The 25,624-nt window shown below is 39.9% G+C and overlaps 1 protein-coding gene across 1 annotated transcript in view; it reads left to right on the top strand.

Annotated features, from left to right (window-relative positions):
* The window catches only part of SLC22A15 (solute carrier family 22 member 15), a 43,896-nt gene extending 19,967 nt beyond the window's left edge, over window positions 1–23,929 (top strand). Inside the window, exons 6-12 of the mRNA XM_075106944.1 lie at window positions 708–923; window positions 2,228–2,368; window positions 3,183–3,268; window positions 6,934–7,054; window positions 8,009–8,081; window positions 11,407–11,595; window positions 14,654–23,929. Of these exons, the coding sequence (XP_074963045.1) occupies window positions 708–923; window positions 2,228–2,368; window positions 3,183–3,268; window positions 6,934–7,054; window positions 8,009–8,081; window positions 11,407–11,595; window positions 14,654–14,740 (913 nt within the window). The 3' untranslated portion in view covers window positions 14,741–23,929. The remainder of the gene's footprint in view (window positions 1–707; window positions 924–2,227; window positions 2,369–3,182; window positions 3,269–6,933; window positions 7,055–8,008; window positions 8,082–11,406; window positions 11,596–14,653) is intronic.
* Window positions 23,930–25,624: the final 1,695 nt, after the last annotated feature.

Genomic DNA, 25,624 nt, shown 5'->3' on the forward strand with positions numbered 1-25,624 from the left:
ACATAGCTTAAAATTACTCTGCAGAAAATGTTATCAGGGTGTGGGTTTTTTTTTTATCATGGGGAAGAAAACATGTTTCTTTCTAAGCTCTTTTATGAGATCACAGAATCACTTTCTTTTAAACTTAAAGGAAAAATGCCACTTTTGGTCAGAGGCAAAAACCTTAAGAAGCTTCTGGCAAAAGACTAAGATTTAAATTAGTTCTGGGAATCAGAAAGTAATAGATGATTAGTTTATTAGGCTGTGTTGGAGTTACAGACCTATTAAGTGAACAGTGCACATTAGGAGCAAGAGCATGACCTTTGTACAGCTTCTGCTTTCCTGTCTACAGGGGAGAATTTGGGAAAAAGATAGAAAATGAGGAACAGAAGACAACCAGTTAGTGTTAAAAAACATCCTATGATTACCTGTAGTAATGTGCCTCCTTAACTCTGAATTCTCTTGAGAGTCCTAATGATACTGTGATTTGTAGTATTGTGTGTATATACTCAACATAATTTCTTGGTATCTAAATTACATGTGACTTATGTTCCATTTCTTTTCAGCATGCTTTGTCTCTGTTTCAGTAAGTGAATTCTGTACCTGAAGGGTTGTTTGAAAAATTCTTTGTTATACTGGAATGTATTTGAACCTTATTTCCATAGACAAGTCCAGCCTTGTAGAAGAGAAAAGCCCTAAAGGTGTCTGTGTATGTATGTGTGTTTCAGATTCATTCCAGAATCCCCTCGCTGGCTGTATTCACAAGGCCGACTGAATGAAGCAGAAGATGCCCTCTACCTCATTGCAAAGAGGAACCGCAAGCAGAAGTGCACTTTTTCATTAAAACTCCCAGTAGAGAGGAGCTCCAGAGAGGCTGGCAGCTTCTTGGACCTGTTCAGATATAAGATTCTCTTGGGACGCACCTTGATCATGATGTTTACCTGGTACTTGAAATGCTTTACAGGCCCAGCTGTGCTACTCTTGCTTCTTTGAGAGAACATGTTGCTGAGAATTGGCTTATCCTGCAGACTGTAATTAGTCTCAGCCTGCATTATTAGGGACACCGTACCTAAAAAGGATCCTTGTATTATAGTATTTTCTTAGTGCATTTCTAACATGAAGCCACTTCTACAATCTAGTTCTAAGGTGCTTTACCTTTGCATTTCTGTCATGCTTTTTGAGCCTCGGAATAGGTGAGAACTCTCCCTTCCTTTCTGACCTTCAAAGGCTGCTGAGATTAGTTATGCTGTCCTCCTCTTTGGCCCAGTGCTATGTGTCAGTACTTTCAGTCGCATGGGTTATTCTTTGGTTTGTGAATAGGAGCCCATTAGCAGGTGGGTGGTTTACCTTGTCTAATGAGTGTCTGTTATTTTATTAAGAGAAAGTGCTGCCTGTGCTAGCAGTTGCTGTGGTAAGGAGCAGGAACTACCTCCACTTACTAGTAGAAATTTACCTCTCCAAAAGTCCTATTTTGTTTCAGATAGCTCTGCTAGCCCTGAAGTCTTTTCCTGCCACTTTGAAATAAACTTTATGTATGATATGATATGTGAGTCCTCTGGCATTACTGTTCATACAGTTGCTTTTATAATGCATATATCTGGAGAAGATATATTGATTAAGAAAAATAGCATTGTTTTGTCAGCAGACAAAACAGGTCTGTTTTCCTGTTGTTTTTCCAAATGCTTACTGTAGGTTTTTCTGTTCCTTAAATGAGGAATGATGATTTCCTGCAGAATGAATTAGTGACTTTTTCCTTTCCTCTCTGTGAATAAGACAGTCAGTCAGGGTTACAAAAGAAAAGTAAAAAATCAGAATTGGAGAATGAATGAAACTGGACAAGGGTGTAGAAATTGAAAGAGGGCAGAAGTGTCATCTGAACTGTTTAAGAAAGGGTTTACACACGATTGGAAAAGTATGGACTAAAATGAAACCTGATGAAAACAAAAAGGACCAAGACATCATTTCTCAAGTCAAATAATATAATCCTGATCATATTTTAACTTTACTCTGGTTTATGCACATTCTTCTTACGTGTTGACTTAAACTTAAGTGATAAGTCGGGAATTGGGTCTGTGCAGAGGCAAAACGGTTTCTTTACCTAGAAAGCATCATACACTTGCAGAGAAACATTTTAGACCTATCTTGTGAAATACTACATATAGTTTATAGTGTTTTGTGCCAGACCAGTGCTTTGATTTGGCAGGCAAAGCAGCAGCTCTGATTTTTACTCTTTTTCTGTCTTTCGCAGGTTTGTGTGCAGCTTGGTTTACTATGGTCTTACCCTTAATGTGGGTGACTTAGGTGGAAGTATTTATGCCAATTTAGCCCTTTCAGGGTTGATAGAAATCCCAGCGTACCCAATCTGTATTTACTTGATTAACCAAAAATGGTAAGTATGAAATTTCTTAACCCATTCAGGGTTTGGTTTTGTTATAATTTTTCTCGAAGATATATTTCCTGTATATTGCATGTCCTAGCTTATATTTGTTGTGCGGGGCTTCCTGCTTCAGTGTTACTACTTCATTATATTCCTCTGGGAAATGCATTTTTATTTGAAAGTGCCATTAATATATCTTTATGTCAAATAACATGTTTAACTTGATCTCAGTAGCTCACTTATTAATGAGCCGTTTAAATTGGGCTCAGAGGTGAGGCTGACCTCTATCAGTCAAATCTAGCTGTGCTGATTCCATGCTAACACAAGATGGCGTTCTTCCTGCCTATGTCTTGTAATCCCCATTCTCACTGTTACGTCAAAGCTATTGCAACTAAACTCAACCGAAGCTGTCGTGTGGTTTCGTGTAATAGCTGCTGTGTGCACTGGTGTGTGAGCAGAGCTGCTGATTCAGCTATTTAGCCTTTTCCTGAGCCATGATACTCTGGACAATGTCTTTCACTTTTTGTAGAATTCACCTCCCAGTATCTTCTCTACACGTTTCCTGAGGAGTTTTACAAACGTGCACACACAGTGGGAAGCAGATCAAAATCCTAGAAATTGTCAGCCACTGCATACAGACTTCTTGATGCTCATTTTGTTGAGTGCAGTAGAAGCTTGTTTAAAAACGGTGTGAGAGGAAGTGTTTGTGAGATGGCATTCAGAATTTCCAACTGCAAATAAAGAGGCAACGTGAATTTAGAGGACTCATTGCTCTGCAAACTACAGATCTAATGCAGAATAAAGCTTTGTTATCCTTGCACATCAGGTTTGGTCGGAAGCGAACTTTGAGTGCATTTCTGTTCCTGGGAGGATTGGCTTGTCTTATTGTCATGTTTCTTCCTAAAAAGAAAGGTAAATATTTTCTTTTGTTTCTGGATTGTGTGATAAGTTCTAAACACAGCATTCTACGGCCTAAGAATTTGGTAGTTGCCAGCAGATTAGGCTCATACCACATGCAAGTCTTAATTTTTGAAGCCAGAGAAGCTAACTCACAAAAAGGATAAGCAGCAACCTTCCTAAGACCTTAAGGAAAGTTTGTTTAGAAAATTTTGGATTCTGCCCTTTACTTTTGATCTTGTCGCTCCTTTCCAGTGTTTCTGACTTAATCCCAAAGAATTATGTTTTTTGGGGCATCTCCACTAGTCAAATGATAGGTCAGTGTAAGTAGTACCTATGCAACTGGTATGTATATCTCCAAGTGAAAGTCCAATGACAAAAGGTCCTAAGAATTTAATCTTGGGGCAAGTTTCCATCTTTTCCTCACTGCTCTGTAATGTTCAAGACTGTGATTATGGTCTTAGTAATGTGGCCACATAACTTATAGTTCAGAGAGCATTCTGAAAATTTTCTGAAGCAAGGGGTCTTGAAAAAATGTGAAATGAAATATGTTCTTTGTAAAGGCACACTAATGTTCATTTCTTCATTTTTGGATGTTTTTCAAAATGATAGAAACAACTGCACAATGAAGAATTTTTCCTTTGAAAACTAGTACATAAATTAATCTCAGCTTGTAAGTTTTGTGCATGTATAACACCTGTCATGAGGAGAGAAAATGCTTCAAGCATTTGAAGCATGATTCAAAAAGATTGAACATTTATGATGATAGTATGCATAAGTTGCTCTAGATGGCAATGAATCTAACAGGTAAAACTTCAGTTGCACCCCTTTTAAAAAAAAGTTTCGGGAAGTATTCCAGATGCTAGAGCCCAGACACTCAGAGATATTCTGGTTAGGCTGGGACCAGTCATCAGGTAGTGTTTGCATATCAGTCCAAGTATAACATGGGAAAAGAAAGACTTTCAGAAGATAGAACCACAAGACACCAGGGAATCAGCTGTGTGCTGAACTGCCAAAGTCAGCCAGGAGCAAAGTACCTTAGGAAGTGAAATGGATGACTGGACAGAAACAAGCACCTGTCTCTACTGAGTGTCACTTGTTCAAAGCAGTAATGGCTTATGCTGTAGCCTTCTTTGGTAGGCATTTAATGCGTGTTCCGTTGTGCCTGGTGTAAGTGAATAAACATAGGCCATTCTGACAAAACTGAGCTGAATGGCATATTTGGTGTAGTTCTTCACAGCAGCTTCTTGTCTTTTGCTTTTCTTCCAAAGTAATAATGGTAGAAGCATGTTATTGTACTATGGAATTGACACTGAATAGGGTTCTTGTTACTAAAACAACTTGCTCACTTTTGACAAATGTATCCATTATTCTTTTCTTCAACTTACACACAGAACTAGTTTAGTATTTCCTTAGTGGCAAACTCAAAATGTTGAGTTTTATTTTCAGCTTTTACTATATTTATAGGATTTTTATCTAAATTTCTAAAATTTTATGTTCTACTAGAGCCTTAATACAGGATTTTAATGATTTAAAGGTGTCATTTATTGTAAGACTGAGGACAAGGAAAGGAAAAGTCAGTTTCTGTTTTTTCTGGTATTGAGCAATAGTTCCATTCTGTAGTCTCTGGGGCTGTTCAGTCATGTAACCCAGTCTTTCTATTGGATTATATTTAATAGAATGAGAGAAAATCTGGAGAAAGGAAGACTTCCCCTTGGTTGAGGAGGATTGGGTTAGAGATCACTTAGGCAAACTGGATCCTTACAAATCCATGGGCCCTGATGGGATACACCCACGAGTGCTGAGGGAGCTGGTGGATGCTGTTGCTAAGACACACTCCATCTTTGAGAAGTCATGGAGGAGAGGAGAGGTGCCCAAGGACTGGAGGGTAGCCAGTGTCACTCCAGTCTTCAAACATGGCAAGAAGGAGGACCCAGGAAACTATAGGCCAGTCAGCCTCACCTCCATCCCTGGAAAGGTGATGGAACAGTTCACTCTGGAGGTCATCTCCAGGCATAGAGGAAAAAAGGGTTATCAGAAGTAGTCAACATGGATTCACCAAGGGGAGATCATGCTTGACCAACCTGATAGCCTTCTGTGATGGCATGACAGGCTGGGTAGGTGAAGGGTGAGCAGTGGATGTTGTTTACTTCAACTTCAGCAAGGCTTTTGACACTGTCTCCCGTAACATTCTCACGGACAAGCTTAGGAAGCATGGATTAGATGAGAGGACAGTGAGTTGGACTGAGAACTGGCTCAACAACAGAGCTCAGAGGGTTGTGATCAATGAGGCAGAGTCTGGCTGGAGGCCTGTCACTAATGGTGTTCCCCAGGGGTCTGTGCTGGGTCCAGTCCTGTTCAGCATATTCATCAATGACCTGGACAAAGGGACAGAGTGTACCCTCAGCAAGTTCGCTGATGATACCAAGCTGGGAGGAGCGGCTGATACGCCGGAAGCTGTACTGCCATTCAGTGAGACCTGGATGGGCTGGAGAGCTGGGCCAAGGGGAACCTGATGAAATTCAACTAGAGCAAATGCAGGGTCCTCTACCTGGGGACGAACAACCCGTGCGCCAGTACAGGTTGGGGGTTGACCTGCTGGAAAGCAGCTCTGTTGAGAAGGACCTGGGAATGCTGGTGAACAGCAAGTTGACCACAAGCCAGCACTGTGACCTTGTGGCCAAGAAGGCCAAAGGTATCATGGGGTGCATAAAAAAGGAGTGTGGCCAGTAGATTGAGAGAGGTTATCCTCCCTCTCTACTCTGCCCTAGTGAAGCCACACCTGGAGTACTGCATCCAGTCCTGGGCTCCCCAGGTGAGGAAAGATGGAACTACTGGAGAGGGTCCAGGGAAGAGCTACAGATTTGATCAGGGGACTGGAGCATCTCTCTTATGAGGAAAGTCTGAGAGACCTGGGTTTGTTCAGCCTGGAGAAGACTGAGGGAGATCTTATCAATGCTTGTAACTCTCTAAAGGGCAAGTGCCAGGAGGATGGGACCGGACTCTCTTCAGTGGTGCCCAACGACAGGAGAAGGGGCAATGGGCACAAACTGGAACACAAGAAGCGCCAGTTAAATATGAGGAAAACCCTCTTTACTGTGAGGGTGACAGAGCAGTGGAACAGGCTCCCCAGGGAGGTTGTGGAGTGTCCCTCTCTGGATATATGCAAAACCTGCCTGGACATGGTCCTGTGCCCCCTGCTCTGGGTGTCCCTGCTCAGGCGGGGGATTGGAGGAGATGATGATCTCCAGAGGTCCCTTCCAACCCCTACCATTCTGTGAACAATTTTGGGCTAGTAGGAAGTCTGCCATGAATTTAAAATCCATTTTCTCAGTTATTTTTTTCAGTGTATTGCATGGAGAGTTTTCTTCTTTGTACAAATTTGATTGCATAGGTAAAGAAAGGTAATAAATCTGTAGATACAGAATATAAATTATGTTGGATGATTTCTGTTATTGCAGCCTAAAAGAAGGCTCCTTAGATTCTCTTGAGTTTTGAGAGTTCTCCTGAAGGTACAGATCACCTCTGACAAATGCTGTCCTCTAACAGAAAAACACTTGGCTTTTGAGCAGATTCTTCAGTAGGTTCTTTTTCACTCCATACTATTGTGGGATTGAAATGATTATGGAGATGTATTTGAGTGCTTGAAAGCCTTACGAGGGTCACATTTTCTCTTTCAGATACTGGAGTGTTTGCAGTAGTGAATAGTCGCTCTCTGTCGTTGCTGGGGAAATTGACAATCAGTGCTGCATTTAACATTGTCTACATCTACACATCAGAACTTTATCCCACAGTGATCAGGTAACACAAGTTAATTTTTAAGGTCTTCATTTTTCTGGTCTCTTGCCTGATCACCTTTTACTTCTCTATTACTTTTTTGTATTAACTATAATCTTCCAATTGAGATTCAGTTACATGTAATGATTATCTGTAGTTTTATATGCTAAATTTCTTCCCTTATCCTTTTGTCACTTCCTCTTCCCTCAAATTTCCAGTGTTCTCTTCAGACTAACCATATTATTTATGTAATAGTAAAATAGTCCTTTGGCTGCTTGGTATGCTGGCATCCTTCTCTCCATTAATGAGGATAACAATAGTATTACTGATAATTCTTTGATATCAAACTTTTTCAGTCCTTTATAAACCACACAACTCTAGTAAACATTCATACTTACTTAACTAGGAACACTGAAGATGACTGGTCAGTAAGCTTTGTAAAAGTAACTTGAGGCCATATGTAAGCAACGGTAAGGCTTCAGTTACTAGAGGCAGAAGTACCCTGTGCTTGTGCTGACAGAGCAGACAAAAGCACTTATCATATGGGCACAATTTTTAATAGCTAATTTAACCAGGTATTATTTTTTATGATCAGCCACCGATGAAACTATACTGTAGTGTTTTTCATTGTTGGGCAAATATGCTGATAAATAGGATTTGGATAAAGGAATTTAGCCAAAGTTTCAGGCAGATACAAGATGCATTAACTGAAATTGCACTTTTTTTGCCTCTCTCTAGGTGTGTGTATGTTAGAATTCTGAATGTGCAGCGGATTTTTGCTTCTCTTTAAGCACAAAGCCTATGTTTTCGTTCCTGTCTTGGGATGCTTTCAGTTAAACTTGACTTTTCTTTGTCAGCTAATGTGGTCAGGGTCATGACTAGGATTTTTTTCTTTTCCTTGCTAAATGGCACTTTTCAGAAGTCATAATTTCTCCTATGCAAATGTTACTGATTAATGAATTTTTGTTTTCTTCTTAGGAATGTTGGAATGGGTGCCTGTTCCATGTTTTCCCGTGTTGGTGGAATCATTGCTCCTTTCGTCCCTTCATTGGTTTGTTTGAAATTCTCACTGTTATGCATATTTTTGTATTGTGGCTCTGAGGTATCAGAGGCTTACAGAGGTGGGAATGTATTGGATAAATTATGTGTATAAATTGATTTGTAAATTGCATGTCATCACAGTATTGTGGTAGGCCAAAGGTGTTGGGATGTAATCTGTGTGATTAGACAAAAACTCAATGTTCAAAAGGTGTTTAGCTCTGTAAGAATTTTGGGACTTAAATTGCTAAAGTCCACAAGCTACTAATTTCAAATTACCAAGGAGGTGATGCCCAATTTTAAATCCCAGGAGACCAACAGCAAAAAATGCACATAGTTAAAAGATCTACTGCATCAAGGTAAAGCATATGGGCTCAATAATTCATGTTTCTGAGAATAAATTAGTTTTACCATCAATGTACTTCATTGAATATCTATGGATTATACTTATCAGCAAAGTAGTTTATATTTCAATGAATCAAGATGAGATGTGGAGACCTGATATTCCAGCAAGGCTTTTTGAGTACAAACCCCACAGCAGCCTGTCAAGACAAAGCAAAACTCTGAAGAACAAAACATGGGGATGATATAGTTATTTTCCTCTATGTTTGTAGTCTTGTGTGTATGCAGGTAAAAGTGTGCCAGTTTTTCACACAGACTGCTTGCAGAGGTCAAGTCACAGTTCCTTTAATGTGACAGAATTCATCTGGAATAACTTTTCTCTCTGCTATTTGCCATCTTGTTATGTCAGGCAGAGGGCTAGAAAATGGGCAGATGAGCACAGTGCGCCTTTTAATCTGTAGAATGAAACATTGGGTAGGTGAGAGTGCAAGCACCTCTGGGCTACAACAGGCAAAGCCAAGACTGGTGCAGGTCTCCCAGGTAGATTTAACAGGCAGCTTTTATGTAGCAGTTGGGGCATCCATTACGTTCTGTCTAGCGGAGATTTGGCACTACAGGACACACAAATCTTGGAACATCATGTTTGAAGGGGTCCCATGAAAGTGAAAACAGCTCTGTTTAAATTACAAATGAACATTGATTTGAGGAAAGAATTAAATATTTCTGTGTTTTGGAATTTCTTCAACTATTTTAACGCATTTGCAGTCTTTTGTCTGGGGATCTTATAAAAAGGGTGAGAATGGGAAAAGTTAATAGCCGAGATAAGAGATGAAATGTTGCTTTTGTATTTGATCATAGCAAGCTATTTTATCAATTAAGAACTGCTCTTTATGGTACAGTGTAAGGTTTTTGAAACAAAGAGCTAAACTCTTGCTTCTTTCTTTTTTTAAATGAGCCTGCTTTACTGGTTGCCTGAAAGTGAATGTGTACATTTTGGTGCTATATTGTAGGTGACTCGTATTTTTGCACACACCTTTCCCCAGTGTAGTGTTGCTGTAATAAGCCATGTGAAAACAGGGACAGGCATCAGAGGAGTATAAATATTGCTTGGGCTGTCAGGGGTGATGACAGGAAGGCCAAAGCTCAGCTGAACCTAAAACTAGCAAGAAACATAAATAGGGGTTCCATTGGCTAAAGGATATCTAGAGAAAATGTTTAGCCTGTTGTTGAATGGGATGGATGTCCTGTTGGTGGATGAGATAGAATAAGCTGAAATACTTAACACTTTTGCTTTAGTCTTCATAGGCAAAGCCTGACCCTAAGACTCTGTGCATATCAGCACATTTGAGGAAGCAGAGGGCCAGCAAACAGTGGAGGACCAATAGGTTCAAGAACACATAAAGCTGAAAACTTTCCATTCCATGGGATAGGATTCTATAGGAGGTGGTAAAAGAGCTGGCTGTGATAGTGAGGCAAGTGTCCACGATCTGTGATAAACCATTTGTTGTAGAGAAAGGTCACTGGTAACTGCGGGGAGCGGTGGGGGGAAGTTAATGCTATGTGCATCTTTAAGATCAGAAAGTGCATCCAGGGAGTTACAGGCCGAGCAGCCCAAACTCTGTCTCTGGGAAGATCATGGGACATGACTTCTCAGAGTCTGTTTCTGAGCATGTGAAGGCCAAGAAGCTAATCAGGATCAGTGAACATGCGTTTACTAAGGACAATTCATTCTCGGCTAGTTTGATTTGATAGTCAGCCATTTCATCACAGACAGTAATATGGATGAGGAAAGGGAGGAGAGCAGGAAAGGCTTTTGTAAGGCTTTTGACACTGTCCTTCAGTGTTCTTGTTTGGAAGCTGAGGGGGCGTGTCCTGGATGAAAGGAATATTAGATTTGAATGTTGCATGCACCACAGGGCTCAAAGGGCTAGTAAGAGGCTCAATATTTGGTGGCTGGTGACAAGTGGAGGATAACACAGAATATAGCCTCCTTATAATTTGTAGAGGATACAAAATAAGGAGTGATTGGCACACCAAATGGTAGGTCTTGAGTCCAGTGGGACCTTTTGGACCAATAGAAATCCCATGGAGGCCAACAAGATAAAATTATCTTTCTGACATGGACTAATTACATGGTCAGTACTGGCTGAATAGTAGCGTTGCTGGAAGAGATCTGGGTACAACAATGGATGACAAGTTAAACGGGAGCTAGCAGCATTCTCTCATCACAAACAGGCAAAATTCATACTGAGCTACATCAGGTCCAATTCAGTATGTGACCCACAGATTAAGTTCCCTCCCAGTTCTAGAGGTATGTTGAAAAATCTGGGGAGGGTTCAGTGGAGGGTAACTAAGATGGTCAGGGGCCTAGAGCACATGACTTCAGATGAAAGCTTGAGGGAATATTGCAACACTGATCTTCCCAGCAGTGTGGAATAGTTCAGCAGGGGTCGATGGCCACAAGTTTTGGCTTGGGGGTTAGATAGGAAATTTGGAAAACACTCTTCTTGAGGCGTAATGCAGCTGTGGAACAGTGTACTCGGAGGGGGAATCGCCATCCTTGGAGTTTTTTCAATACTTGGTTACGCAAAGCTATGATTGACCTGGTCTAGTGTTGGCTGTAGTTGTGTTTAGAGTAGACGTTTGACTTGGATGACCTCAAGAGATCTCTTTCAACCAGCATGTCTGTGATCTCTTCCCTACTACAAAGTGATACTGAGTTTGTTAAACAGTACATATATTATGGGCAAGAATTGAGTATAAATTAGGCAGGCATTTCTTTTAAAGTCCATCCCAAAATCTGTGTGGATCTAATAGAATTGAAAAGGTACAAATGACAGTATTGGTTAAAAAACCCCAGTAGGATTGGTAACTTTTATGCTAAATATGAACACAAACACTTGCCAGATGGAATGGTTGTAAAGGTTAAGTGCTTTAACATGCAGTATGAACTAGAGGGAACCAATCTCAACCTAACTCTCTGTCCTTTCTTCCAGAAATCTGTACAGTGGTCTCTGCCTTACATTGTGTTTGGAGCAACTGGTCTTTTGTCTGGGCTCTTAAGTTTATTGTTGCCAGAGACCTTAAACAGCCCTTTGCTAGAAACTATTTCAGACCTGCAGGTATGCTCGTACTGGAGGCTGGGTGATGAAGCTATGTCATTGCAAGCCCTAGATGGCTCACAGGTATATAACTTTTTTTTTCCCCTAGTACTTTTCTGTTGTGTTTATTTCAGCTGTCAGCTTGAATATGCCACTCTAAATAGATCAGTGATTCTTGGCCTGTGGAGGATAAGCCCCAAGGAGATACAGAAGATTAGTAACCTTACCATCATGTCTGAAATGTCTGGAAATGCAGGCTGAAACATAGCTGGGTTAATTCATCCCTTCAAGGCCAAAAGCTTACAATCTTTTCCTTTGGGATAAAGGACTTGATGGTGTTTGTGCCTCTCTAATCTCTAAGACAGATTGCTGCAGTGTGCTTTGTGCGAGGCTGACCTTTGAAGTTTGAGAAGTCTGAGACGTTAAAGAAAACAGAAGCCTGTTTGTGAAGGGCTTTTCTCAAAGGCCGCACACCGTACTTCTGCCCTGACCTGCACTGGCTGTTCTGCAGCGTCAATTGTTAGGTCTACCCTAGAGAATATTTAATTCAGTTAAAGCTAGACTAACCTCTGAGATCTGTACCGCTGTTGATTCTGGGAAACCGAAAACGTTAAAACTACAAAACTCCCAGGCATAAACATAAATAAATGTGGCAGCAGGATGTTTTTCAGTGAGGTTTCCTTGAACATTGTTTGTTTTTTTTTTTAATATCACTTTATACTTCATTTTGTCAAACTCCCGGACACCTCTTGATGTGTACATCTTCCAGTCATGTGGAGGTTTTTTACACAACTGCTCCTCAGTGAATGGTGTGGGATTAGAGAGAAGTAGCTAGAGAGCTAGAAGTGGGTGTCTGAATTTGGGTAAGGTTTGAATGTTTAACTCCTGGTCCCGAAATGTTAAGTATCAATGGTCTAATAAATATTGAATAACTGTTCAGAAGACCTGAAGGGCAACTCATAACAAAAAATATTAGTTGTCCCATTAGGCTGAGATGCAACAGGATCCTCATAACACCTTTTAATTTGATTTGAATAATTTTTGGTCAAGCAGTCTGAGATTCACAGGTGGTGATAAACTTATTTTCTCAGAAATCAGGAGGCAGAGTAACATTTATTTCTAGCATCAGACAGTTGCTTCCTTTCAAAGCCTCAACACGTTGCGTTGTTTACCAATTTTAGCTGTAATAATTCTTGACAGGACGGCACAGTGTAGTGACAAAAGCACCCTTGAAGAAAGCTTGAAAGAGGCAGCCCTGTAACAATTAATTTTATACTTTAGCTACTTTACATGCACATTTTGTAAACATTTTTAACCATACTGCATAATGTGTTATGGCACCACATTCTTGCTGGCTGCACAAATCTATCATATACATTTACATCAGGTTTACACCAGCTGTTGTTTTGGTAGTTACATCATTACTGCATCTTAAACGTGCAGAAAGCTTACTAACAAAAGGGAGGGAAGGTCACATTTTTATTTTCTTTTCTAACCAAGTAAAGTCAGTATTGCCCTTTGGGGTGACAAGTATTGTCTGTCTGTCAGTATTTGCAGAACTTTGTTCACTTATGTCAAGTAGTCTTCTCAAGTTTAAATCTTCCCTGCTTGCACTTCTGCAGGCTTCTTAAAAATCCCAACCTGAACTGGAGCCACAAAAGGGCTGGGGGGGAAGTTGTGAACGTTCTTCAGGAACGCTTTCCCCAGTTGAATTAGAATTATTGAATCCAGATGAAAAATAAGTTGTTGGTTCAGGCCTGAAGTAATCATATAACTTCAGTGATGTTATATCTGGAATGTCTGTGACACACTAGGAGCTTTATTTTAAAGCTTACAAAGAAAGCGCTGATAAAATGGAAAGCTGTTAAACATTAACCCTGTTTGACAAGGCCATGGAGAGGTCTTATGAAGCTGCTGTAAGAAAGATGTAGAATTTATTTGGCATACCCTGAATTCCCCCTGTGGAACTCATTGTCCTTTTCTACCACTTTCAGGATAACATGCTTTCTGGTTGCCCAGAATGGAGGTTTTGTCCCCGTTAACATACATGAATGATATTCAATTTGGACAGCATCCAGTGATAGCCTGACTTTCCTCAAATAACTTTAGAAATACAGAAAAAAAGCATAACATGATTCCCTTTATATCTTCTGACAGATCTTAGTGCTCAAACTGTTAGAAACTCCTGTGCAGTTAGCGCATATTGCTGTAGCAAAAACCTCTGAAGACAAATCTAAAGCTACAGATTTTGCTTGTGTGGTACTGTCAGTCAGGAACATGATTTCCATTTCTCTTTTTCACCATCTCTCTTACCCTTCTTTGCATATGACTAGGCAGACTTCTGCCTGCCTAGAAGGGTATATAGAAGCATACTGGGGAAAAAAAAACCCTAAATACTCAAACTAGATGGAGTTTATACTAGCAAGAGAGTCTTTTTAACTGGAAGAATTTGTATCAGGTCCATGGAAAAATGCTCCGCTGGCCAAAGAAAAATCAATTAGTTGTAATAGCTGACTTTAGTTTGCGTATATGATATAAATTATGTTGTTAAAAGGACTCTGGCTGGAGTAAGCCTATAATAGGGAGTTTACTTGCTGAACATAAGTAGGAGGCATGTTTTTTCCCTTTTCTTTAACACCTTTAGTTAGTATTGTAGGGGGATCTTTTTAATTAAACTTGCACAGGAAAATGCCCGTACTACACATGGAGGAAATAATAATTCAGGATTGAGAAGCTTTTACCTAATCAAGTAATCTGTGTGTTCTGAGCCTCTTTTTCCAGTAGCTCACCACGGAGTAGGGACCTTAGACTTCAATTAAGAATGATGAGTAGATTATCACTTCAGAACCATTCTAGCTGGTCTCTGTCCTACATATATTCTAGTGTTCTGGTGGAGCAGAGGAAGTCCATCCACTAGAAGCCAGTATCTTCTAAGGGGATTCTGAAGAACCAAGGACACAAAGAAATCTTAATTCACATAATGTCTTTTATGAGATTTTAATACAGAGATTTGACCTGTCTTTTCTCTTCTTTCTTTTTTTGCTGCCAGTGTTCCAACAGAGGTATAATGGTTCATGCTTACATATTTGGAGATTGATTTAGTGGCTTCTGCACTAACCAATGACTTCCTTTTTGTTTCTAGTCTGGGGACAAAGACAGTTCTGCAGGGAGTGGAAGTGAAGATGAGGAGTTTTATGATGCTGATGAAGAGACTCATATGATCAAGTAATGAAGAGAAGAAACACTGGCCTATTTTATGCCTTTTCTTACTTGTCCAGTCAGTCCAGGTATAAGACGAGTACTGAGGACCTTGCCTGTCAGGGAATGTAATTGGGCAAGTGCCTGTGTTTTTCCTGACTAGGAGAGGGGTTTGAGTGCTGCTCAGACTAATTACACCACTGATGCTCTCCGTATGAGACAGCCCGTTTGAATTCTTGTAGTTCAGAATGACAGCACACAGACTGCATTTGAAGCTAGGTGAGACAGTGAGGGTGGGATCATGTATTTCTGAAGCCTAGGAAATTACCTAGGCTTAGACAGATTTGGACAGGTCATCAATGGACATGTTTGTTATTTTATTTTCAAGGTGGTTGGTTTTGATTCAGTATAAACTGATGAACTTGGAAACATCCACTGTTTGTTTTCTGCAGAGCATAAGTGGTCACAGAATGTGCTCTGTGCTACTCTACTGAGAACAAATTCCTGAAACTGTATGTTAAAAGGGCTTCTGCTTATTGAATAGGGTAGAGGCAACTATGAACATACAGTTTCTCTCTCTGCACACAGACACCTGTGTGGAGTTAGAGTGCAGCTGGTCAGTCATGAGCTGTGCATTAACTTCGTGATAATGGAAGGTTGAGAGGAAATACTACAGAAAAGAGCAACCATAATGCCTGCATACATGAAGGACTACTGATTTTTTTTTTTTTTCTTTTCATCCACCAAGCGTTTTCTTGGGCTGTCTTATGCATACATTTGCCACATGTTCCCCACATCTCAGCACTGCTGTTTTATAGCTTTGCCTACTTTTACCTTGTCCTCACGTTGCCATAAATATTGAAGTTCAACAAGTTCTCTCTCTGGTGAAATAATTCTGTGAAGGATGTAATTTCATGGGTGGGACATAAGTGAGGTATTTATCACATACTGTAGGTGTGAGGTGTGTGTCAGAATATATAGCTCACTTTTTTGTGGACCTATCTGTGTCTTTATTTCTGGAAGAAACTTAACTCTGAAGTGGTAAGAGGAATTATGGGTTGCTGTTGCCAGGAAGCTGCTAGTATTTATTTTAAATTCTTGTGTGTAGAAAAGGTCTAATTTAAAAAACAAAAAAGGGGGTGGGCAAAACTCTTTGAGACAGCATTTGGTTACTTGACATTGTTTCTTAACCAGGTGCTTGCTTAAGCACTTGGTTATTCGACCTTTTTGAGGAAGACAACTTCCCTCTCCTGTTTACACTGAACTTTCTGTACGTGCTTCATTAGAGGAATATGAAACCTCAAGATATGAACATACGAAATATAGATGAGGCCTTACAAGGATTCAGTTCTCTTGATTACATTGTCATCTTCATCCTCTAACCTGTGGGTTTCTGTTTATTAAGATTGATTTCCATAGAATGTTTGTTAGTCTTTATACTTGGAGTTCCTAGCAAAGGGCCACACAACGGCAGCAAATATATCGTCAAGCTTCCTAGCCATTTTTGTGGATGTTAGACTAAAATTATTGTATTGAAAAAAAATTAAATAAAAAAGCTGACTGCTGAATAGTTTCTGATTTAAACTGGGCAGCTCCTTCACTCTGAAAGGAAGTGAAAGTAAACAGCATCTGAAGTTTGCAGCTAGCTGCTTGAACTTTGTTCACTGGGAACTGTAATGCTGAGCAAAGTACAGCTACCCTGGTTGCTGCAGAGGGCAGCCCAGAGACTGCAGGTTCATGTGTGCAGTATTCCCACTTGGCCCGAGCTTGATCCAGGCACTGACTGTAAGCAAAGTTGGGAACTTCATTCCCTATGGACAATGTGTCAGTATTGTGATTTTTGCCTGTTATGAGCTTCAGTAGAATTCTAGCCTGCCATCTTCACTTTGTTTTTTCTGGGTTGTTGAATAGTGTTGTAGATGTGGCAGGGGACTTTCAAACCCAGCTGGATACTCTTTCTGCCTCATTTGGCCCTTTTGTATGCAAGAAAATTGCATCAAATAAGTTACTTAGAAATACTTGGAAAGGTTGAATCTACTTGTTTAAAGAATTTTTTTTAGTTTTGTGTTCATGGTTTGAATTATAGACAGCTGGAAAAATTACTTTGTTGCTGATGGCTTCTAAATAAATAAAACCTGCTGGCTTAGAAGCAAACAGTGATAAGCCTGGTGGTATTAACATGCTGCCAAGACCCAACAGGTTTTTTTAGGTGTTTGCTGCCTCTGTCCCCCTTTGGATGGTAGGTAGAGTATGTCACCTGAGAGGCAGACAGGAACTTGTTATCCTTCCTGCCTCCATAGTTTTACTGACATTATCTGTTACTGGCCAGCCTGGTCATGCCATGGGACACCTCAACATAATTTTCATTAGAACAGTAGGGTGCTATAATGCTTCAGGTGGAAGAGGTCACTCTTTGCAGGATCTGAGCAGACTTTTGTGACAGTACTCAATTTATAACTAAACTTACCTCTCCACTCATGCACTTTGATATTATAAGTATACATATGTAAAATTGCAAAAATGAATGAAGAAAACATCAGTATTTTTTTCCATAAAGGTTGCTCTTCTTTTAGCCTTAAATGTGTCCCATGTTTGCACCTTTGGAATTTTAAAGGGCAGCATCATTTTTGTGTGAGCCATAGGAACTCTCTGTTGTTACTTTCCTTGGACAGTTAATTCAGAAATTTTATAGGAGGGAATCCCTCCAGGAGAAGCTCAGCAATGTACTATCAGGCTTCTTACAATTACTTGCTCTACTGCTTTGTGTTCTGAGGTCCAAATATCTTAGGTGCATTAAGGTTCTTTTCAGAGAGGTTTGTTTTATAAGAACTGGCCTTTTGGTACAGAAACCTGTAGGACCACTTTTTTCTTACTCATAGAGTGAAATGCTTTATAATATTGAGACACTTGTGCTATATGTAGCAATCACTGGGGAGAGATGCTGCAGAGTGCTTTGTAGCCTATGTGGTCAGCATTTTCTGTATCTAGATAGAGCGTTACTGCTAAGCAGTAGTTCTTCGCTAGAACAGTACCTGCTGTTGTGGGTCTCACAACCATGTTACCTGAAAGCCCAAATCAGAAGGTCAGAGAGAACTTGTGTCTCTGAAGTTGTGTGTAAGCGGTCTGCATAGGCCCAATTAATAAATCTCAGTGTTCGGGCAGTAAATTTTCCCAAAGGAGCTACTGGAGAGCAGAGGCTGATACAGTACTAGATATATCATAGTTCATGACATACTGTAATGCTAAGAGTCTGAGACCCAATATCCTTGCTATAGTTGAGTGAAGTGTGACAACCTTATCCCACATTTTTTTTTTACTAGAGTAGCTTTGTATACTAAGCAGCCTGCACTTGTAACTGGTTTGTGCTGTGCAGGAACTAGGTACCTATGCCCAAGATGAGAATTCCTTCCCTGGATTCCTTTGGGTTTGTAGCTCTTACTTTTTTCAGCTGGCTCACTCTGGGATTATGCTAGGGATGAGAGGGGCTGATTAGTCAGATCTTATACTGTCTCAGGTGATGGATGTTTGGGATTCTGATATATGGGGACCTCACAAGTGATACTTTAATACAGCTAGGAGTGAAGGAGAGTGATAGGTCATATGAGACAGCATGAAGGAGAATTAGCTGGAGGGAGTCGAAAGAATAGAGGATTCAACAGAAACACTTTAGGGCAAGTGAAAACACAAGATAGTAGACATTGGGTGGAAATACCCTTCTTGGTGCTTGTGTTGACTTGGAAGATTCTTCTTTCAGAACTAGCATTGGTTCCAGGATGTCCTGTTGAGAACACCAGTTTCCTAATTTCCTTTTCAATGCCAGCTTTTGTTCAGTACTAATGCTTTAGTGATGAAACATTTCTTTTAATCAATATAAAATGTGGCATGCTTCATTCTTGGACTCAGCTTTTCTGTTAAATGTCATGTCACTAAAATCATTAAAATTTGTAGAGTCCTCTTTTGGAGGATTTTTTTATATAAAAATAAAAAGACTTTTATATAAAAATAAAGACTTTTGCTTTATTTGCCAGCTTCCCTTTAGAAAGGTAGGAAGATTAGAATTATTTGATGCATTTTTGTCACACAACTTCTTGTGAAGTGATACTTCAGCCTTCTAAAAGGATTTTACTATCCTGTCTATTTTTGATAGGCTGAAAAGAATAGAATAGGGAAGCGATTTGACAAGTCTCTTTTTAAAACTATGTCCCCTGAAAACAAAGCTTTCCATTTAGGGATTGGGAAAGTGCTGTTCAGAGACTCCCTGACAGACCAGAAACTTAGAAGCCATGTGTTAAAGGAGGGTCACAGGTGACTTGGTGTTCAGGTCAGGGTTCTGGGTGAAGAACATGTCCAGAGACGCCTAATTAATGTGGAGCAGGTTGTAGCTAGTGACCACCTTTGTTACCGTCGAGGCTTTAAGGATTGCAGCCATGTGCTCCTCTGCTCACAGTGCGCAAGCCATGTGAGGGTTTCCAGACAGTATGGATGTACTGAGGTTAGCAGAATATCCTCTGCAGAACCATGGGGAATGCAGCTGAGCTGTTAGTTTTCCAGCCTATTTCACCTGAGCATATAAAAGCAGTTCACAAGAGAATGTTTTTGTTGTACTGAGGAAAAGGAGAAAGTGAGAAACAAACTCTTCTTGGAATGTGTTAATAAACATTTGAGCTAAAACTCTTGTTCCTGAGTCTTCTGCACAATCACCAAATGCAGATTTGTTTAGTAGTATTCTGTTTTAGCTGAAGGATGGCGTTCTATGTATGCTTTTTCCCACCCTGTTAGAGCTTCTTTGACTGTGCTCTTTGTCACAGCTGAATCTAGGCATCTGTGCATTCAAGTTGTGAGCCTTGCAGTAAATATGTCAGAAGAGCCCAAGAGCGGTGCTGTCACTTCATGATAGAAGTTAGTCTGGCCTGACATACTTAATGCCTGTGTCAGAAATGTCTATATTCAACTGTTTACCAAACAGGCTTAGGGTATACTGTATTTTGAGTCTCATTGCTTGTATCTTACTACAAGATGTATTAAGTGAAAAAAACATACCTACATAAGAGAACCTATGTGACAGATTGAAATGTAGGATTGGAGGGTGAACAAATTTATACAGAATTTTTCCATGCTATATATTTTTAATGTCTTGTCCAGTCTATTGTAGCCTTCAGATTTTCCAGGTGCTACCGTTATTTCAGTCTAATAGAGCTGTGTAAACCATTCACCCTGACAGTATGAATTTAGGGAACTCTCTCATCTTACTTTTGGTACTACTTGCTGTTTCTGTCATTGTGAAAAAAGCTCCTGTATTGCCTAATGGGGAGCAGGTTTTTCTGTTCTAATTAGAAGTGCCTGTTTTATAAAAGTCATCTTTAATTTCCCCAATCAACTTGATATGGGACTGTGTGTAAAGTAACATCATAGAATTGGATTACTCTAGTGCCAAAGACAGTTTTTGCTGGACAGCAATGGTCCAAAACTAGTTGTAGCTGCATTCATTTGGAATTCTTCCATGCAACCTGCTAAAACTGGTATTTACAAGTATCTCCGGAGCTTTAGGGGACAGAAAGAATGTTACCTTTGTTTGCTTGTCTTTCATTCCTGAGTTTGCTTAAGTAGCTTTTGTTTCTGAGAAACCAAAGAAATTAAATGAAGGATTTAAGATAAAGTGTAGGTTTTTTAGAACATGCAGAATTTGTACCACGTAGCTGTTAGAAATCTGCAGAGCCTGTTTGCTTCTGAGTTGCAGATGTCAAAGCTTACTCTAAGACTGATAAAACCTGGTGAAAAACTGCACATTGGAATTTGTTAGTTCATTCATCAGCCTTACAAATTAGCATTGCTAATAACAGCTTGCCTGGAGCTTCACAGGATCTAACAGATTTCTAGAAAATGCAGTCTGTCTGAGGCATTGGTAAATAATAATGCCTTTACTTTAAATCCCTATTACAACTAAAATTCACTGTAAGTCAGCCCTATCATGGCTACTTGTTTGCCAGTAAATAGGCAGGTGGCTAAAAGTTTGTGCAGTGAGAGCTGGCTGCCCTAATAAGAATGGTTTCAAAGAAATAATCTGCTTTCTCCGGTGTGTATGCAGGATGAAGCGGGACCATGGGGTGTAAGGGTCCTCTCATATACAGCAAGCTTATAGAATGGAGTATGTTTAAATAAGTATTTGCCCACCCTCATTTACAGAAGGGTTGTAGAGGAAACAGTTCTTTAGCATGCATGTCGCTGCTTCCCACCAAGACATCTGAGGTGCTTGTGTTATGCCTACTTTATCAGGAGGCAGGCAAAGAGTATGGCAGTAAGAAAACCTTTGCCAATACTGAAAATTATATTTACTTAAAGGTGTCCCATGAGAGGTATCTGGCACATCTGTGTTCAAACAAAATGTTTTTAAATGATGGAAACATGATTGGGAGACCAGCATTTCTGTTGTTAGTTTGTAGGGGGGAAAAAAAATAATCAGTGTTGCACACACTGATAAAAATTGTTACAGAGCAGACAACTGCTGGGTGATTTTGATAAAAGAATTTATTGTGGTTGCTGTGATTTCAAGTACACCTCTGAAGGACTGGTTTTGAGTACTTGATCCTTGTCACTCCTCAAAGTCTAACCCAAACTTTACTTTGTTCTTGTTTAAATTTAAGTCATGTAGAGATTGGAAGAATATTTTTCATATGGAGACTTCTATTGCACTACTTTTCCTTCTTGAATCTAATAATATTTTGATTTTTTTAAGCTACCTCTTTATGTTGAGCTTTTTTGTCAATTTTGTATTTAATTTTTAGGAAAATGCAAAATAGTTCCTTTTTTTATTTATGTGGGAATCCATTACTTCAAACAGAAGGAAGGCTTGTGGTCTTTAAGTTTTTCTTAAAGGCCTTTTAAATTTAGTTAAAAGACTTACGCTTTTAAAGGAGCAGAATAATGTACACACAGGAGAACCCATGTTCTAAGTGTGTATGTTTGCTCTTAGAAGGGTCAGAAAGCCCTTAATTTTACCCTAACCTCAGTTGAGGGCATGACTTTTTGGTGGGGGCAATAAGAAGTTTTGAGTTGAGTTTTAATTTATTGCTAATTAAAGAGCTTTTAGTTACTGGTTCTGGTATTGAAAGAAAAAAATAAACAAAACACTGAGAGAAAACACTACTCCTCTCTTCCAGACACCACTCCTCCCTCTCTCCCCTATGCCATCCCCCACCCCATGGGGTCTCCAATTCCTTGGCTGCATGTTATGCTCAGTCCCTTCAGCAAGGCAATAGGCAGCACAGGAGACTGGGATCAGTCTGTTGTGCTTGCTGTTCTTTCACTGCTCCTTGTTTCTTACTCAACTGCTCTTGTGTGGGTTTATTCACCAGCTGCAGTCCCTTTAGAGTTGTAGCTCTTGCTGAGTTTACTCTCAGCCTCTGCTCAGGCTATGATTTTCCATTGGCATTCCTCCTGCTCAGCTGTCTCTCCTCTCTGCTCCTCTTGTGCTGGCATGCTCTTACCCTTTTTTTCCTCCTACTGCTATAGCACTGTAATCTCTCTTTCTTGGCATTTTTGCCCTTTCTTAAACATGCTTTTGCAGAAGTGCCAGAAACTCATCTGACAGTGTTTAAGTGCCCACTGTGCCTGAGAGGCAATGGACACTAACTGAAACACAGGAGGATCCATCTCAACATAGGGAAGCACTTTTTTACTGTGAGGGTGACCGAGCACTGGTATGGGTTGCCTGGAGAGGTTGTGGAGTCTTCATGCATGAAGATATTCAAAAGCCATCTGGACATAGTCCTAGGAAGCCTGCTTGAGCAGGGGGGTTGGACAAGATGACCTCCAGAGCTCCCTTCCAGCCTCGGCCATTCTGGGATTTCTGTGCTGCCCATTTCTGAGCTGGCTGGGACCAGCATGGGACAGTCCCTGGCTTCTTCCCACACAAGACTCCCTGAAGCCCCCTTACTGCCAAAACCCTGACAGTTATGCTCAATATGTGTCTGTACAGGGTTTTCTTGTAAATCAAGTCCTTATAGTTTGGGCTGACAGTTTTTGTGAGTGGTAGTTGGTACTGTATTCCCTTTCTGTGTTACTGTGGTCTTAGGTCAGGACAATTAAACTCCTAAGGATGTAATGAGACACCTATGGCCAAGTTCTGTGTCTGGTTACACTTACATCCCTGCTGATTTTAGAAGACACAACTTCAATCTCCACTTGACCAGAGGAGCAGCCAAAGGGGTAAACTACTTTCTTTCTGTTCAAGCCTTCATCATCATGAAAACAAATCTTTGTATAGTCTCTGTATCATGTGGACTTTATTGCTTCCTTATGCCAGTTGAATTTGAACCAATATTCAAAAGTCCTTGCCAGTTGAGAGTTGAGTAACAGGAAAGTGGGAGTAGAGGGGAATAGATTCACTGCTTCAAATAAAAATCAAGTTGTGTATAGTTGGTGTGCGTATTTTTAAATATTTGATTTGGATTACTTGAATACTGAGTGTTATGAGCCTTCCCACGTTAATATGAGGACTGATATATTTCAGAAATACTTTGTCTTCTTTAAATGTATTAGTGTGCTGTTGTTAACTCAGAATTGTGCTGCTGAAAAGTCTGTTTTTAAAACACTTGATCTGAGAAGTCACAACTAAAGACAGCATAAGCTTTTCCACAACAGACCTTTTATGGTGGTATATTCATATGTTCTGTGAACAGCTGTTGGATCCATCTTCTTAAGATGTTCTTTGCCGTAGGTGAGGGGCCATAACAAATATTGTAATATTCAGCATAATTGCACTTATCTATTCTGTTCTCTTAATGTATTTCCTATGCATACTGCCTTACCTGTATGTACTGTACTTCACTGGAGGTACAAAAGGTAAATATCAGGTTCTTAATTTATAAAATATAAATGAGTTTTAAATAATTCTGTAATATTACATATTTTCCAGTGTTATCTGTCTTCTAAGAGGGTGATGGTGGTAAGCCCAGGTGAATTTAGTCAAAAGTTAATATTGGCAGTCTTTACATTCTCACTTAATTTCTGAATTATTTTAGTCATTTGAAATATATTTTTTGTTTTAAGATTTTTCTAGAGGCTACGCTGTGTTAGTAAACCAACTTTCAGGTGATTTGTAACACCTCTGATACTGCCTCTGACTCATAGAATTCATATAATGTGTTTAACTTATTTTGTGCCTTTGCTTCCCCTGACACAAAATCTCTCAATAAAAACAAGCTCTTTTGCAACACTGCAAGCCTATTTTATTGTACTGATTTTTTTACTTGCCTGACCCCTTTGTTTTGTTTTCTGGAGGGGGCTGAAGCTCTCATAATAGAATAGATATTTATAACGGACTCTGCGGAAGAAAATTGACAAGGTGGAAAGCAGGTCATTTTGGAATGGCAGTGCTACAAAGCGCCTGGGAAACTGGGACTGTCAGTACTAATCAATATATTCCACCATATCTATCACAAATCATTTCTAACAAAAACCGGCACCAGTGGAATGTGAGAATCAATTTACTACTGGCTTCAGTTGTGCTGATTGATGTTGAAAGACTGGGAACACTTGGGGTGGGGGGGCGGTTTAGCATAGCAAAATGTTTGTGATGGTGTTACTAACATTGTACTGGGAGAGTTCCCAGCACCGCTAGTTGGTACTTAACACCCCTTCTTTAAAGTGTTCCACAAATGCACAAAAACATAGTCCCTGTTCTCAGGGCTTCTGCATAAACATCTGGGCAGGAATGGCAGAATTTGAACATTTGTCTGTATTATCTGGAAATTAGGTGATAAATAGCTTGACTGCATTTCCTGTCCCCTGTCCAGTGACAAATATTGTCTGAATCTGAAAAAAAAGTGACTGTGGGAAATAGGGATCAATGCTCTATGTTTTTTTAAACTGCCGGGTACCAGAGCTTTCATACCTCTGTATACGCTTTAAAAGAAACACAAAAAAAAAGTAATTTAAAGATTCTCCTTGAATAGCTAGTCCCTTGAGCAGATGACAGAGCACTTAATCTATCAGTATTTTCCAGTGTACATACTAGAGACAGGTGGTCTACATTATAGATAATATTACCAGACCTTGTGTTATGTTGCATTTTACTCTTCCCCAACAAGGAGCTAAGAACAACAGTCTAACCCTGTTCATGCTTCCTGGGCACAGATGGCTGCAAATGTTATCCTTTACTCTTGTATTGCTTACTGCAAAAGAAAAGTGCAACCATGTTAAGTATCTTTTCTGATTAATCTGTCATATGTGCATTCTAGAATCTCCTGAAACTTTAAATAAGGGATTTTGAAGTCTTTTGAGCTCTAAGTGTTTTTATTAGCAGCCTTCCTAGAATTAGTAATTAGAATATATGAAGCATCCACCAGCATCCAAAATCACTTGTATTGTTCATCCCTTGATCTGAAGTTATGAGACAAAGGCCATCTTGTTCTTGTTATTACCAATTCTTGTGAGCCTTAATCTTATTTCTGGTACTTGAGATACTTAAGATTTTACTTTAGTTTTCACTTTTCCTGCTGTTTCACCGTGATTGAAGGGCCAGTTTTTCAGATGTGTCTAGTTATGTGCTCAGCATAGTTCCGCCCTTAGCCATTCAGATTTGGTCCCTTCTCTACTATGTTTCAACTACACACTGCAGGGAACTACTAGCCTGAAAGAGTGTTTTGGTTGTCATCTACATGAGGGTAAGGAGTGCTTCTGTGAGCAGCCATTGGGTATGGCAGTATGATTTGCTGCACCCAAGGGCTGTTTTACATTGATGCACCTTTCTTTTGAAGCTGAGTTGTGTTAACTTGGGCTGCTCTTAAATGCAGCTCTGCTTGCCTGTGCTTTGTCTGGGAACTGGCTTTATCTTGCTGTAACTGGAGCCTATTTGACTACCAAGCCATAGTGTTGTACTCTATGTTGGGCCAAGATGAGGAAAACCAGGGTGAGA

Source organism: Phalacrocorax aristotelis, chromosome 1, assembly GCF_949628215.1.
Source record: "Phalacrocorax aristotelis chromosome 1, bGulAri2.1, whole genome shotgun sequence".
Taxonomy (NCBI): Eukaryota; Metazoa; Chordata; class Aves; order Suliformes; family Phalacrocoracidae; genus Phalacrocorax; species Phalacrocorax aristotelis.